Source organism: Arctopsyche grandis, chromosome 1 (genome assembly GCF_051622035.1).
Source record: "Arctopsyche grandis isolate Sample6627 chromosome 1, ASM5162203v2, whole genome shotgun sequence".
NCBI lineage: Eukaryota > Metazoa > Arthropoda > Insecta > Trichoptera > Hydropsychidae > Arctopsyche > Arctopsyche grandis.
Window position 1 is genome coordinate 35,517,758 of NC_135355.1, and position 17,754 is coordinate 35,535,511.

At 34.1% G+C, this 17,754-nt stretch overlaps 1 protein-coding gene across 1 annotated transcript in view; it reads right to left on the reverse strand.

Moving 5' to 3' along the window:
• Lrt (Leucine-rich tendon-specific protein) overlaps nt 1-17,754 on the reverse strand; it is a 153,255-nt gene that overhangs the window by 6,588 nt on the left and 128,913 nt on the right. Inside the window, exons 5-10 of the mRNA XM_077433551.1 lie at nt 14,476-14,674; nt 9,416-9,534; nt 9,056-9,347; nt 3,540-3,668; nt 1,700-1,891; nt 1,312-1,613 (exon numbers count right to left, since the gene is read on the reverse strand). Coding sequence (XP_077289677.1) covers nt 1,312-1,613; nt 1,700-1,891; nt 3,540-3,668; nt 9,056-9,347; nt 9,416-9,534; nt 14,476-14,674 — 1,233 coding nt within the window. The remainder of the gene's footprint in view (nt 1-1,311; nt 1,614-1,699; nt 1,892-3,539; nt 3,669-9,055; nt 9,348-9,415; nt 9,535-14,475; nt 14,675-17,754) is intronic.

A 17,754-nucleotide genomic window follows, 5' to 3' on the forward strand; every position in this document is an offset into this window, starting at 1 on the left:
AAAATAAATATGTATGTATCTACATATGAGTCACAATATTTAACGATTCTATAATATTATTCATTTAAAAGTTAAAATTGAATTTTTAACTGAACAAAATCTGCTTTATGATGATTTATATTAATTAAAAATAATAGTTTGAATTTACTGGTACAAAATCTGTTGTTAATTTAATTTTGGTTGAACCATCAAAAGCACATCGATCAGAACTAAAAATAACAACGTTTGAAGCCTTCCTAAAAAATGAACAAATTTGCAAATATTGGCCAGTTTTAATAACTGCATAGTACATAATACGCATATCACATTCGTACATACATACAATAACTACACGGCATTAAAGCGTATTTTACAAACTCAATTCGAATGGTTTTTATCTATTTTAAACAGACAAATGTATGCCATTACATTGTATGTACATAGTTTTATTAACGATCAATAATTTTAAATATTTTATAAATTTATTATTTTGTGCCGCGATATTATGTAATATGCCTTTTTGAGAAAATGCAAAGTTCTATCTTTTGGATGGGTAATTTTTTTTATTTGTTGACATATTGATTATGTCACTAAAAGATCTTCAAAAATCTTAGGCTTTGTTATAAGAAATTCAATTCATTTTAACAATATTAACACAATTGAATTATCATTTTTCTCATTGGTAAGGAATCGATTTGAATACAATTCGTCAATATGGTTCCCTAGTTCACAGGTACATAGTAATTCCTTTGAAAGGATTCAGAATAGATTTATTAGATTCATTGTTATAATTTTTTTACAAAATCTAACCCTGTCACCAACAAGTATATTAAATTGAATATGATCAAACTTTGTGACAGGAGAATAATCAATGATTTATTATGTCTTTTTGGTGTTCTCAGTGGAGCTATGGACTGTAGTGAATTAGTGGACCTCATAAATTTTCATACACCGGGGAGATTTACCAGATGCAACTATTTATTACAGATCAAAAATTATGCCACTATAACAAAAATTGAACGTTACCCCGATTTCATAAACTGGGAAACGAATTTAGCCAATTTGATTTTTTTAATATTAGTAAACATAGTTTAAAAAAAATGTTGCATCATCATTTTTCTGATTTATACAAATGCTAAATGCATTTTATTTTATTTGTTTTAATTCATTCATTTATTTATTCAATTAGTTTTAAAACTCTTTTCTTTTCTTTTCTTATATTAATATTGTTTTTTTTTTTTGTTTTATTGTTCTATTTATATTATTGTTCAATGGTCCTTGCAGCCGTATATGTAAAGTAAATAAATAAATAACTTAATAAAGGATGCTTACTTGAGACTTTGAAATCGGCAAATCACCATTGCCTTCAGACATAGGCAAAACGGGTGCAACCAAAGAAGCTGTATAAGCAGCCAGCATCGTAGTCATGGTATCGGGAACGTAAGTCGTCGTTGAATCATCATCTATGGCAGAACATATTAATCTTTTCGGGGGTAAGTCGAGCAAAAGAGCACCCTCTAGATTCGGAGGGGTCGTGCAAATCGAAGTCGATCTGTCAGCCGTCGACAGGTGGGTCGAATACTGCAGCCATTGGGTGAACTCCAGCAGACTACAATCGCAATTGAGCGGATTCTCTGAAAATTTCAAATGGGATAAAGTTTTGCGTGATTGTCTGCCATCGTTTGGAAAAGTTTTGCTTGTTGTTGAAATATAATGGTACCGGATAAGGTGAATCTATCCAAGATGACGTCCGCAGAGAGCGCATCACCGGCCACTATTGAAATGTCGTTGTCGTCGAGACGAAGGTCCGTTAGTGCCTGAAGTGGTTTCACCAAGTCAGCGGTCAAAGCTCGCAGGAAATTGTGTGACAAATCCAGCTTCTGAAGCTTCACCAAGTGTGCCAATGAATTTCCTAGTCAAAAATAAAATAAATTATATCATCGTATTTAGGAAAAGTCTACGAAAATTCATCTTGTCTTTTTATTATTTTTTCTTAAATCATATGTTTAAATTTTAAGTTGTGCTTAATACCGTTTGAATATTTGTATGTACATCATATAATGTGGTATCCGGGCATGTACCCCCCGGACACATACCCCCGACCTCCAGTGCAAATAGCCCCCGCCATGGATAAAAATTGTTTAAAAAAAAAAGTTTTTTAAAAACATACCTCTTCTATAATTTGTATATAAAATTATTATTTTGAATAAAAATACCAATAATTTTATTCTACTACCGCCATCTATGTTAAAAATTAAAAACTGGATAAACGTCAGGCACTTTTCAGAAATTCAAATTTCAAACGCGTCTAAAACGATTTTTTTTCTCCATCGTAATGGAAAAGGATACATTGACTTAAGTTGATGACAAAGTATGAAAACGAGCAAATAAGAGGCAAATTTTTTCCTGAATTGTAATCGTAAGTGAAGCTAAAAGGAGGTTTGTAATAAAAATAGTATGAATAATTAATAATCTAATATATAATTTTGAAAGAGACTTTGCATATATGCATATATGTATCTGCGCGCGCACATTAATACGGGAGGAAAAGCCTGTTCCTCTTGTTCCTTTTGTATCCTGCTCGCGCAAATTAAGTGAGTATGTAAATGAGTATGTACCGTTTAACATGCACCATTTTTTTTTGATCTTTCGACTTAAGATCTTTCGATTTTCGATCTTTGCCTTCCGATATTTGCGTTTTCTGTAATTTAACATTCTGTCTCGTCACGGAGACCGGTATGTAACATTGGTTGGGAATTCTTAAAAAAACTCATTCGATTTATTTTTTTTTCGATTCAAAGGATTCGAAAGCCCCGGGGGCGAAGGCGCCGGGTGCAAAGCCCTAGAAAGTGAAGGCTCAGGGGTCGTAGGCGCCGGATTCTGGTATATACATATAATTTCAACAGAGACAGGGGCGAAGTCCAGAGGGGTGCCGGGAGAGCTACCAGATTCTGGTATATATATAATTTGGAAAGAGACTTAGTATATATGTTTGTTTGTTCGTGACAGTCAATTTAATAAAAAAGTAATTGAGTATTCAATTAAATTTAATAAAATGTTTACTATTAGATTAGTCATATTTAAGTGGTTTATATTACAAATACTGAGCGAAGCCGGGTAAAACCACTAGTTATTAATATCTGTATTTCTGAATCTGTATTTTTCTGGCTGAAATAAATTAGCATTGATACTGACTTTTTATTAATGATATTGTCAATTTTTATCCTTGACGGGGGGGGGGGTTATTTGCACGGGGGTTATTTGTCCAGGGGGAAAGTGACCTAGAACCATATACTATATATATGTATGATGTATATTCAAATACATCAAATATCGGATAAAATATAAATATATGAGCCGTTATGTTTGAAAGTAGCTTAAGTCCAATTTTGAAAAAAAAAAAGCGAGTTAAAGATAGAATCAGGTATGCTTTTTTTTCATGATATGATCAGTTGATTATATACATTTATTTTTATAAGAAAATATCTAACTTTAATAAAGCACGATTAATATAATATTATATGTAGGTTTATAATATAATATATTATGTATGTACATACCTGAAACAGCAACTATGCCGTTATGAGCTAAATCAAGTTCGGTGAGATTAGACAATTGCCTGAAGGCATGATCCTCTATTACGTCTATCTGGTTGTGTTGCAGGCTAAGCGATGTCAAATTAATCAAACCTACAAAGAAAATCAATAATATAGATAAGAATTAGTAAACAAAGGATGTGCATATTCGCAGGACCATTTTGGTGCATCAATTCAACATAAATCTCGCTCGACAATACCCATTCGCACTCCAAGTTTTCCGGGTGAAGCAATTTCAGTGAATCGTATCTCTCCTTTTAAATAAAACATTTTTTTTCGGTGACGCACGTTATTTCCACGTGATAATTGAGTTCGAATCCCGGGGGTATCTTCCATCTACGCGCCGGGTTTCGCATGCGTTGTGAATTTGCATATGTTTTCGCGTTTAAACGTATAAAAGCCTCCCTTTGATGTCCGAAACAAAGGGTCAGGAAAAAAAGGCGGCAACGAAAAGGGGGCTAAAATAGCATTCGAATGCGTGCGTATGACTGGTAAAGCCCTTTTTTCCGCGAAATATCCACATACAATACAATTTACTCACTGATTCGAGATCAATCAAATTGGACGGGTCGTTCTTTTGAATGATGCAAAGCGTTTTGGATTCGAAATCAAATTGACAATTATCGCTTTGAATCTGGTATAGTATGTGGTATAGTTTTTTATATACCTAAACTATGCACATTGTATATAGTATATATGGTGTCCCGATAAAGCCGCGTGGGACAAAATCGCCGGGACAAAGCCCTTGGACGAAACTGCGCAGCGACAAAATCGCACAAACCAAAATAGCGCTGCAAAAAAATTGCCCAACGCATATCTAATATATAATTTTGAAAGAGACTTTGTAAATATAGTTGGGTGGGAAACGAAAACAAGTCAAAGTTTCCATGACGACAAATAAATTCGCCTCCGGCCCCCGGGTGTGCTGGGGGCGCAGGTGCCGGATTCTGGTATACATATAATTTCGAAAGAGACAGTATATATGTTTGTTTGTTCGTGACAGTCAATTTAATAAAAAAAACTAATGAATATTCAAATAAATTTGTATAAAATAAAGCTATTCAAATAAATTTAATAAAATGTTTACTTTAAGATAAGTCATATTCAAGCGGTTTATATTACAAATACCGAGAGAAGCCGGGTAAAACCACTTGTATATTATATAAACAAATATAAGTACGAAAATAAATACAAAAACAAGTAATACAAATATTAGAAAGAGGTTTAATGTATAAAGATAAAACACAGTAGTGATAAAATAAGAATCATTTATTTCTATTGAAAGTGTACTTTTGAATTTGTGGTGATCCTTTGATAAATTATTTTAAATTTAGAACATATAATTATATTTATTTTGCCTATTCTTGTTATTTAAGATTCAATAAAGTGTGGATCAATTCAAAAGTACACTTTCAACAATAATAAACGATTCTTATTTTATCATTACTGTATTATATCGGATTTTTCTTATACATTAGACCTGCTTTTACAAGGCTCTTTGTTAGCTTCACTTCGCAATCGATTCAGTATTATTTCCTACAGTCTTCCAATCGTTTTGAAACTTTTCCATTTTTTATATTTATATTACTTGTTTTTGTATTTTTATTATCTTGGGTATATTTTATTATGTATGTGTTGCGCGATTTTTTCGCGGGAGCGATAATACGGTGTCGTAATATGACGTGTCTGAAAATCATCATATGCACCTGGCAACACTTTCGGTAGTACGGGTGCACTCGCCACTATGAATAAATTGTTTCAGTTGCTGCTGCTGTCAAATATAAATAACGGAAGATAGTAATGTCATATAGAATGAACTAAATAGCATTTTTGGTTCTGTTATTTAGAGGGCTGTACATCAGCAAATACGAAACAAAAAATACGAGCACACAAACAGAAAATATCTTTCTAAAATATCAGAAAATATATTTTTTAAATTGGTCCTGTTTTGGAGGAGAAAACTGGAGAATACGAAACCTCGATTTTGTCGATTTAAAATAGATATTATCTGGTCGAGGCGCAACTGTCGCATTCACTCAATATATATATTGATATATTAATATAAATTGCGAACGTAGGAAACTAATAAAAGGATGCAGTAGCTCTCCAGACTTCGCTCAACTAAGGTCTAGGAAAAAGGAATTCGAACTCGAACTTGGAAATAGATACGAAAAATTAAACCCAGAAGCAGACATCGAGGAATTGAACACTGTAATTAGTTCGGTTCTAACCTCAACAGGTAAGAAATTAGGTGGATTCAGGAAACAGATTAAATTAAGCAAAATTTCAGCGGAAACAAAAAACCTAATTAAGCATAAAAGGAGTTTAGATAGGGATAATAATAAGCAAGAATACAATCTAGTAAATAAGGAAATTAAAAAGAGAATAGTCAGGGATGTCAGGGATTTTAACAGCAAGTTAATAGAAAGTACCATTAAGAATAACCGTAGCCTGAAAAAGTGCAAACAGGATCTTTTCTTAGGCAAAAACCAAATGATCGCAATCAGATCAGAGAGCGGAGTAATAATTAGGAATAGAGAAGAAATCATAGACAGAGTTTACACGTTCTATGCAAAACTATACGAGAACGACAACGGCCAATCCCCCGCTCTGGAATCGACAAACGGCCAAAGGGTTCCTTCAGTATTGCCTAGCAAAGTAGAGGCCGCGCTAAAAACTGCAAAGAACGGTAAAACCCCAGGGGAAGATAATATTCCCATTGACTTACTAAAATGTGGCGGCTCCCCCCTAAATAATATCTTAGCTAGGCTTTTCAGCAAATGCATCCAGAACCAAGCTATACCAGAAGGATGGAATAACGCAACTATCATTTTAATACACAAAAAAGGTGATAAAAGCGATATCAAGAACTACCGACCCATTAGTTTACTTTCAGCGGTCTACAAGCTCTTCACGAAGGTTATTACAGAAAGGCTGAAGAATATCCTCGACGAGAACCAACCTATAGAACAGGCAGGATTTAGGGCAAATTTCAGTACAATGGACCACCTCCAAGTAGTTGGCGAACTAATCGAACGCGCCAACGAATATCAACGGCCATTGTGCCTAGGTTTCGTCGATTATGAGAAAGCCTTCGATACAGTGAGCCACAATGCAGTACTTAACGCTCTACAAACACAGGGAGTACCGGAACCCTATGTGGGGCTGTTAGCTGCAATATATAAGAATGCCACAGCTTCGGTTAAAATTTTTTCAGGTACAGATAGATTTAGCATAAGAAAAGGAGTAAGACAAGGAGATACAATCTCGCCCAAGTTATTCAATGCGGTGCTTGAGGGAGTTTTCAGGAACTTGGAATGGGACAAAGCCGGAGTAAGCATCAACGGTCGCTTCTTGAGTCACCTTCGGTTCGCAGACGATATAGTTTTAATAGCTCGTGATTCAGCTGACCTACTTAACAGACTAACACAGCTGGACAGGGAAAGTAGAAAAGTAGGATTAAAAATTAACGTAGATAAGACCAAACTAATGTTCAATAGGTATTGCATGCCTGATAGCATCCCATTAGATGATAAACCAGTAGAAGTAGTAAATAATTATTTATATTTAGGTCAAATAATTGACATGTCTGGTAATAAAGATGAAGAGATAAAGAGACGTATGAAATTAGGATGGAGTGCATTTGGACGGATGAATGCTGTTTTTAAATCAAAAATGCCACTCTGCCTGAAGAAAAAGATCTTTGATCAATGCGTTTTGCCAGTGATGACGTATGGATGTGAAACTTGGACACTGAACACCAAGATGCTACATAAAATCCAATGCACTCAAAGAAGTATGGAGCGCTGTATGCTTGGCATAACGAGAAAAGACAGAAAGCGGAACACGTGGGTGAGAAGTATGGCAAGAGTAGTGGACATAGTGGATAGAGTGAAGAGATTGAAATGGCAATGGGCGGGTCACGTAGCTAGGAGGATGGACGAAAGGTGGACAAAAGAATTGCTTGAATGGTACCCGAGAGAATGCAAAAGGGTAAAAGGAAGACCGCAAGGAAGATGGGTGAACGAAATTAGGAAAATGTGCGGGGTGAGATGGATGAGTGTTGCGCAAAACAGAGACGGGTGGAAGCGTGTTGGAGAGGCCTTCATCCAGCAGTGGATGGCGAGTGGCTGTAAATGATGATGATATATATACACTCAATATACGTATATATCGAAGAAAGGAACGGCAATAAAATTAACGTTTCGGGTATCCAGCCCTATTAATGTGCATATGCCACGGATTGACCTGTCCTGGTATAAACGAACCTTTATGTGGTGAGTTCAGAAAAAATAATTCAACTAGAAATAATATTTCTCTCTTGCGCTTTGAGGTATTTTTCGAAACCATTATATGTATCAAACTGAAATTTTATATCTATAAGATTATATATGTACATATGTACGTACATTTTTAAGTTAAAAAATCCATCAATCAGGAGTGGCAGCTTACCTCTAATATTGCGTACTTACTTACTTTTTAAGTGCTGTTTTTTTATAATGAAATTAAATTATGATCTACATACTAATATTGAGGTCAGACTTTTTTTTCTTTTTATTAAATTCAGTGTGTCGGAATTGAACTATTTTGTAAGGAAGATTTTCAATTTTAATTAAGATAAAACGTCCGCCGAATGCCTGAGAGGGGTGAACGCATCGCAAAAGTTAAAAAATCTCATTTAGAGATATGAAACTTGACGTAAAGTAGAGCTGTGCATCCACCGAAATAACTAACTACTTAGCAAGTTTCATCCAATAAGAAAGTTTTGGATCAAAAGCGTAACTCTCCCACTACAAAGGCCGCGTTATTACACATTTGAATCCCTGACATTTGACCTGATATATTACGTTACATCATCCATAAAAATTTAAGCTTTCATGTGAAAAAAAAATTACAGCGGCGTACCCAATTTGATTTAATTAAAGCAAATGGAATTTAATAATGTTCGAGAGTGGGAAATTCGCTGATAAAATCTAAAAAAGTGAGATTCCCTCCTATCATATTTTTCACTTTCGCAAAGAAGAGGGCGAACTTTTCAGGTTGTCTTCGCGCTATGATAATATCCAGTTTCCACTTTGAAAATGCGAAATGCTCGTCGGCTAACGAGAAAATTTCCAGGAATGAAATCATTAAGGGCAAAAGTTAGCGCGACACAGAGGTGGTCTTTGTTGGACCAACTATTATCCGACTTGCTTAACTACCTGTAAGCTTTAATCTGGCCGCGTTATATGTAACTAATTGAATAACCAAACTTGGCTCAACACCATCTTAAATATTTAAATAAAAATAGCTCACTCAATCATCCGGATTATTTATATACAAAGTCATTTCAAAAACGCAATTTTCATACCTGTTCATTTGAGCGAAAGAGAGCACCCACCTGGAGGGGGATAAAACACGAAAAGCTCGACCCGGTTTTAATTAAAGTGTATTGGCTTTTTTTTCCATTTGCAAATATTTGGGGACGAAAAGTCACTAACCTGCAAGGGCACCCCTTTTGACGCTCGTTAACCCGTTGTGACCCATCTGGAGCAGATGAAGACTCTGCAGCCTGGGCAAGGTGTTGGGTCCTAATGGACCTGACAGGGCGTTTTTCGTCAAGTCCAACTCACTGATGCTGTTCAGATCCTTCAGAGCAGCCAGTGCAGGGACATTCAAGTTGTTTCCTCTCAATCTCAACGTCGATAAAGTCTTGAGGGGGTGAAAGCAAGTCGGAGCCAAATGCGTCAGCTGGTTATCGCTCAACTCCAAAAAAGTCAAATTCGACAAACCCTACAATAAAAATATACATTGAAAATAATTCAAAACACTTATAATAGGTTTATTTTAACAACCCTCACCTCAAACGAATTATTTTCAAGGCTTTTAAGCTTGTTGTACGACAGATCTAAACGGTCCAGTCCTTGCAGTTGAGCCAAAGCCTCCGTTGGCACTGTCGTTAATTGATTGTTCGGTAAGCCTGATTCCAATAACAATATAATTATATAAAATAACAAGCATTTAAAATTATTTATCATGACACAAATTACTTGAGCACGACGCGATCGATAAATTTTGCAAAATGGCGATGTAATTAATTGTTTTAATTAAAACTAGACACTGATGCTATCACAACTCTTTCACGGCTTTTGTGTTTTAAATTCGTACATAGAATTAAAACAATTAACTTTGTAAAATATATTAAGAGTTTGTCCATATCATTGAACTACTTATGTATTATATAGTGCTATCTACATATATAATATTTATATTTTAGAGAATAAGAATATATTTTTAATATTATATAAGCTGTAATCAATATTTCGTTTTGACGATACGAAGATATGTACATATGTACAAATAGAAAAATATTTTTGTATCAATTTATGACGAAAACGCCTTTTTCAATTCCTTTTGGGGGAAATTCAGGCATTGTCTTATCTTTTTTTCGAATACAATTTCAAGTATATTTTTACTAGTTTCTTCTCACTTCGCTTTCGATTTTTTCGTCAGATTTCGTCTGACCAAATTTTTTAACATATTTAAAACAGTGTAAAAATAGTAGTCCAACTTTTGTATGAAACCATTTTTACTTAAAAGCTTTATTTTCTGGTCAAATGCAGAACTACAGTATCTGAAAAATTTGAGTAAAAAAAGTTGCTTTTACCACTGTTTAATTGAGTTGTGAAGGGGCAGTAGAAAGCCGCGTTTGGATAACTAGCTGTCATTGCTTCAATTTGACACAAGATTTCGGAGAATACGTACAAGTTTTTTATTACCTTCGGAAAAAATTACGATCTGATTTTGAACCACTTCCACTCATCAAGTCGCTTTGATATCTTACCGACCGGTCTCCGTGACGAGCCATAATGTTAAATTACAGAAAACGCAAATATCGGAAGTCTAAGATCGAAAATCGAAAGATCTTAAGTCGAAAGATCAAAAAAAAAGGGTGCATGGTAAACGGTACATACTCTCTTAATTTGCGCGAGCAGGATACAACAGGAACAAGAGGAACAGGCTTTTCCTCCCGTATTAATGTGCGCGCGCAGAATACGGGAGGAAAAGCCTGTTCCTCTTGTTCCTGTTGTACCCTGCTCGCGCAAATTAAGTGAGTAAGTACGTGAGTATGTACCGTTTACCATGCACCTTTTTTTTATCTTTCGACTTAAGATCTTTCGATTTTTGATCTTTGCCTTCCGATATTTGCGTTTTCTGTCATTTAACATACTGGCTCGTCACGTAGACCCCTTACCGACATACTAAAATTGAAGTTAGCTAGTGTATCCGACATGGAGCCAGAGGAGTTTAATCATTAAAGAAATCATTAAAATTTATATCGGAGTCTTGTGTCAGATCGGAGCAATGACAGCAAACTATCCATACGCCTCTTTATACCACCCCTTCACAATTCACAGGCTAAAAAAATAACTGATAACTAAAAACAACTTTTTACACTCTCATCTTACACTTAATCTCTCACAAACTTAATATTACAAGATTTTATACTTTCTCACACACGTTTTCGATTCAATAACAGATTAAATAAAGTAATATATTGGTGATATTCATGGCACAACTATTTTTTGTGTTTTGTGTTTTGGCCAAATAACCGTGTTGGAAAGAGATGTTCTCGAGCGTCCACACTCCTCATAAATTTTCACTTATTAAAACAGTTGTAAAGCTATTTTTTCACTCCCATTTACTCTCACTTCATAACTTAATACTATAAGCTTTTATACTTTCTAATATTTCTTTTTATATACATCAAAAGCTTATTTTTAATGAATTCGTTAACAACTAAACTCCTCTAGATATAACTTGAATGTTAGCTAACCCCCACATGTCTTAAGATATCAGAACGATTTAAAGAGTAGTTCAAAATTAGAGCACAGTTTTTTGGCGGGCAGGAATGTTACTAAACTAATAGAGTGACGTTAGTAAAAAGATTGAGGTATGATGGATGAGTGTAGCTAAGAATAAGGTTTTGAAGAGGCTTTCACTGATGGTCAATTAAATACAGTTAGATGCCAGAGTTTGTACTATTTATGCTACAGTAATTTCATAGTAGTAATGCAAGTATACTTTCACTAGTATTTTATGGAATTCATACTCCATATACTTCACATTTACTATAATTGTCTGGTAGTCTGCGCTCATCATTGTTTTCATGATTGATTGTGATTTATGAGTGAAATTTTGATTAACTCTCTTCCATTTGGGCCTTACAGGGATGTTTTGTATTTGTAGTTGTTTCTTACATATTTATTGAAACTGGCTGTAGGTGCAAGGCATTCCTTATGCTATATTTTATTTGATATTTTTACTTTATCTGTTATTATTAAATGCTATTTTTTATGTTTATGTATGGATGTATTTATGTTCATGTTTAATTGTTATTTTGTTTTTTTTTCTTTTTTGTGTTATATTTTTTGACCATTGTGGCGCTTTAGGAATTCCTGTTATGCCATAATGGTCTGTTTAAAATAAATAAATAAATAAATAATTAACGTCTTCTTCTTGTACCTTCAACAAAAGTTCTTAGATACCTTCTTCGGTGTATGGACGTTTAATTACATCAAAAGTTAAATTTGATTGAACCAAATTTTGCATTTTGTCTAACTACAGCTTCATATGGGGATTGCTTGATTGCTGAATGGAATATTTTGCTTTTCATAAATTGGACATTCCTCAGCCCCTTATTTCAATTGGTGCTAGCAACCAAGTTGACAGCATGTTTTCAATGTCCTGATTTGTGTAATTGCTTTGAACGACTGATTTTGTGAAAGTGTACTTCTAATAGTGAAAGTATTAGAATACAGATTCACTGTTACATGTACATTAATAAGACAATTTCCTCTGTCGGTGTATGAAACTTATATATCGCTAGTAGAGATAGCTAGTGCTATGAGATGAGTATATATGTATGTAGATATGTACATACATACAAATATATGTTGTAAATTAAGTTAGAATTATCATAAATATGAAATTGAAAGTCACATACGGAATAATTTCATAATAAAAGAAAATAATACGCAACACTATGACGGATCAAACAAGTCCTAACGCTATTACGGAAACACGATCGTAGCATGGCTACGATGGACCCCACCTACGCCGGACAAGGGTTGACCCGCTCTAATCGAAGGATCTTTCGACTAATTTAATATAACGGGCGGGCCTTCTTTCGCTTCTTTTCCTTACGGATAGAGGTGCAGGAGGAGTGGGAGAAGAAGAAGAAAAAAAGAAAAACGAGGAAAAAGTGCGAACGAATAAAATAGAAAAGGGTTTTTCTTTTTGTCGTCGGTTTTTTCGTGCGGCAGGGTTGAAGATATCTGCCATACATAGGCTTCCGTTGCTCGTTGTTTCTTTAATGAGTTCTCATTCAACCCCTGTCCGTCTGTCATCGCGTTTCTCCCCTCCCTGATTTATTGCCCCACCGACAAAGGACCTAGGGGTGTTATAGAAGTGCCTCAAGCACAGGTCGTTCCAAAATATTTACACTCAAACTTCGGTCCTAAGCATCTGATACAATAATTTTCTAACATTTCAATATATTGCATATACGTAATATTCAATATATTACATATAATAATATAACAAAATGTCTATACCCTTCAGGTATAAACACAGATTACCTAAACACAATCTGCTTTAGGTCATCGACTTTAGAGAGTCTTTAATGTAGCTGTATTATGAGCATTTATAATAATTATAAATAGTTTTTTGAGCTATTTTTCGTATTACGCTGTACATATTAACATTATAATAATACAATACTATGATTACTAACAAAATTAATTTAAAATTGTAAAATATAAAATGATCAGTAGATCAGTAGTTATTAAAATAAATATAAGATGTATTGTGAAGATAATTTAGTAATAATGAAAAGCATTTAAAAATCAAATATTTTAATAAACACAATATACAATGTCGAATTCAATTTTACGAAAACATTATCTAGAAATCGAACAGATTAATTCAACTTTTTACAAGCTTTTTATTAGCTTCACTCTGTTAGTTCAGTGAAATTCCTGCCCGTCAAAATATTGTGATTTGATATTAAACCACTTACCGACATAGGGGCCTAGCTAATTATTGAAATAAGGCAATGTTTCCGGTATGAAGCTAGATGAGTTTCATCATTAACGAAATCATTGAAAATTTCATCGGAATCTTGTGGCAGATCGAAGCGATGACTGCTAATTATCCAAACGCGGCAATCTACCACCCCTTTATAACTATATGTATATTTACATACATATATAACTAAAATTGAAGTAAGGTAATGTCTCCGACATAAAGCTAAGGTGGGGTTGCCATACATCCCGGGAGACCGATACATGTCCCAGTTTATAGATATGTCCTGGTCCACGAGTCAGCTATCCCGGTATTACATCTAGCTAGCTAATTAAACATAAACTACTAAAGGAAAACAAGTAAATGTGAGAATGAAAGATAAAAAGGCCGCAAAGATTCAAGTACAAGTGTGAATTTCAAGTCAAATTCTAGTGTGATCTTTCTAGTGTGTCCCAGCCTTTAAAATCTTGGAGGCGTCAAAATCTTCATCAAGAATTTTAATTTTAAATGAATGCTACCAATCACCGAATTTTTAAGTGAAATAATAAATGCAACGTTACAGCTTTTTAATGAAGTTTTTTTTTATTAATTGATATATTGAACTCTATAGCAAATTATAAAAAATGAACATTTTCTTTAAAAATTTTCATTAGACTAAATTGAGCTGCTACGGATAATATTATATTATCATTCAAAACTTTTGGAACCTTATTTTTGTACATAAAAATTCGAATCTATAAAAAGCCGTTCAATATGTAGGAAAGGTCAAACAAAGCAATGTCGAAAACAGCTCCAATGATATTGTGTCGATTTTTAATTGAAAAATAATATTTACCCAGAGCTTGTAGGGGTGCTGCGAGGCCTTTGAAAGCAGAGCTGTGTACATCCCTTATCTCCCCGGATGAAACGACCAAGCCGTGCAATGCAACCCCTTCCAACAATGCACCACCCAGTGCAGATACATTCTGAACTGTACAATCCAATAAAGAGACAGCTCGATGTGTCGGCAACGATCGCAATGTACGTCCGATGATCTGAAAAGTGATATGAAAAATAGAAAACAATTAAAAATACCATTGATTCGATTTGAACTTCACACGTTGGAATCTATTCATTGTATTAATGCATGATTTGATACGAGAGTTATGATACATATGTATGTACGATATATCTAAATCAAATCATTGACATGTCTGGTAATAAGAGGGAATAAAGAGACGTCTGAAGTTTGGATGGAGTGCATTTGGGCGATGAGTGCCGATTTTAAATAAAAAATTGCACTTTGTCTGAAGAAAAAGATCTTTGATCAATGTGTCCTACCAGTGATGATGTAAAGATGAAACTTGGGCATTGAACGCCAAAATTCTGCATAAAATCCAATACCCTCGAAGAAGTATTATCGAAATAACTAAGATAAGTACAAAACGGAATACCTGGGTGAGATGTATGATGTTTTTATTTATTTTTATTTTATTTATTAATAACACCCATTTTTTTATTTTACACGACATCTATGGTCAAAAATTGTACTTAAGTATTGTAAGTGATTGAAAGCCACTAAAAAATCGTAAATCCTGTTCCATTTCTAACAAAATTTCAATTTACAGCATCTCAAAATTTATCGATATTTAAAATTGTTAGCTAGTTAGTTAGTTGCTAGGTAGCATAATAACTAGCTGGTTCGTTGTTTTGCTCGTCCGCTATTTGGATGCTTTTTTCGTAAATATTGTCGGTTAATGGTGTCGTGCTTTGCATATTGTGTAGAGTTATTGGTGTTGCTTTAATTTTTGATTAAAATTTTTGCAATTGTGATTAAATACAGTGGTTAAACTGATTTCTAAGGTTATATTTTAAAGATAATTTTCACTTGAAAAAAAAAAAAAAAAAAAGAAGAAGAAAAAAAAAAAAAAAAAAAAGTTCTTTTGTTTCTTCAAATAATATTCGTTTGGCAACGAACGTGATCAAACTGATTTCTGAAATTATATATTAACTCTCGAACCCAGAGCATATTTACAATATTACAGCATAATGCAACATTGTTAAACAAAAAACTATTTATTTCATACATATTTTTGTGCGAAATTTTGAGAATATTCTCTTATTTAAATTATAAATTGTGACGCTAATAACTAATAATACTTAACAATGATTTGCTATAAATGCAAAAGTGTTGTGTTGTTGACTAATTATGTGCTGTGCGAGCTTTGTGAAGAACCTTTCCACCATGATTGTGTGGGGATTTCGGAAACAAAATACAAAAAAATGACGTCAAAGAATAAGGAAAAATGGCGATGCGTTTCTTGCCGTATCCATCCTAACCCCCTTCCGCCGTCTCAGTCCTCATCACTAATGCTCAGTTCTCAAGATTCAGTCATCAGTCCTCAGCCATCTTTATTTGATATACTTAATGAAATTAAATGCTTTCGAGCAGACTTTAATACCATGAAAAATGAGTTTGAAAACATAAAATCTGTAATCACAGACATAAACAATAAATTATTCACAATAGAGGCTAAGTCTGATGAATTTGATGGGAGACTAACCACTGCTGAAAAGAAAATTTCCTGCTTTTCTGATGTAAATAAAGGTTTAATTGAGGCGCAAAATACTATTGTTGAACTGAAACAAGAAAACAATCTGCAAGATCAATTCTCTAGAAAAAACAATGTAGAAATATCCGGCATACCTATGAAAAAGGGTGAAAATCTAGTGTCTATATTATATGACTTATGTGCTGTCGTGGGTCACAAATTGTGCGACACAGATATTGACACCATACACCGTGTGCGGCCGTACCCGTCCCAGGGCGTTGCAGGTTCACAGCAACAGCAACAGCGAGAGGGCAACAGCGATGTGAGTGTGCGCACGTCATCAGTGGTCGTACGGTTCACTCAGCGCCGTCGTAAGGACCTGCTGATGGCGGCCGTGCGCGCCCGCCGCGGCATCACCACCAACGACATCAATATTCCAGGCCCGCCCACCACCCTATACGTAACGGATCACCTTACACCAACGAATAAATTATTATTGAAGCGAGCACGCCAATTGAAAACTGAATATAACTACGCCTACTTGTGGGTTAAAGATTGCAAGATCATGATTAGAAAAAGTGCGAGCTCCAATATCATACAAATCTCAAAAGAATCAGATCTTTGCAAAATCAAATGACTAAGTGCAATATTAAATTTTAATAACCTAATAATTATCTATGCATTTATTGTCTACTGGTCTGCATCACATATTATAATGTATGTGCAAACAATTATGTACGTATGGCTATATAATTTATTATTTTTATTATTACTATATAACTATGCTATTTACATATATTTTACTCATAAACTAAAAAAGGTACGAGTTCGTTTTTATATTTGTGTCCATGTATACCTTTGCATTTCAACTGGTATCACCAAGGATGGTTTGCTTAATAATTCCATATCTTTATCTGTGTATGCAGTTATGTGTATGTTTATATGCATATATCTATTTTCATTTATGCATATGGATATTTATATTTATATCAGTACGTGCTCTATCTACTTCCTTTTTTACAATGTCTTCTAATCGTCTTGTCATTTATTATCAAAATGTCAGAGGTCTCCGAACTAAATCTGACTCTTTTCTTCAAAATGTATTAGTTAATAATTATGATATTATCTGTCTATCAGAAACTTGGCTAAATGACTCATTCAATAATAGTGAGTTTTTTGATGCCAGATATCAGGTGTTTTGACGTGACAGAGATTATTCTCTTCATAACCAAATATTTGGTGGTGGTGTAATCATAGCTGTGAAAAATAATCTACCCTCTGTCATTCAAAATAATTGGTTAACTTCCACAGAAGACCTTTGGATTACTATTACCACTAAATTTTTTAAACTAAATATCTGTACTGTCTATATTCCTCCTGGTAATTCTCACCAAACTCTATTAGTTACCCATTTAAATAAAGTATCTGATCTAATAACCAATTATCCAGAGGATCGATTCATTTTACTCGGTGATTACAATCTTCCCACTATTGATTGGACAAAATACGACTCAAATCTGCATCTATTTCCTTCCAATTGTATTAATTTTTCTTCCCTTTCCTTTACTCAATTCTTATCTTAT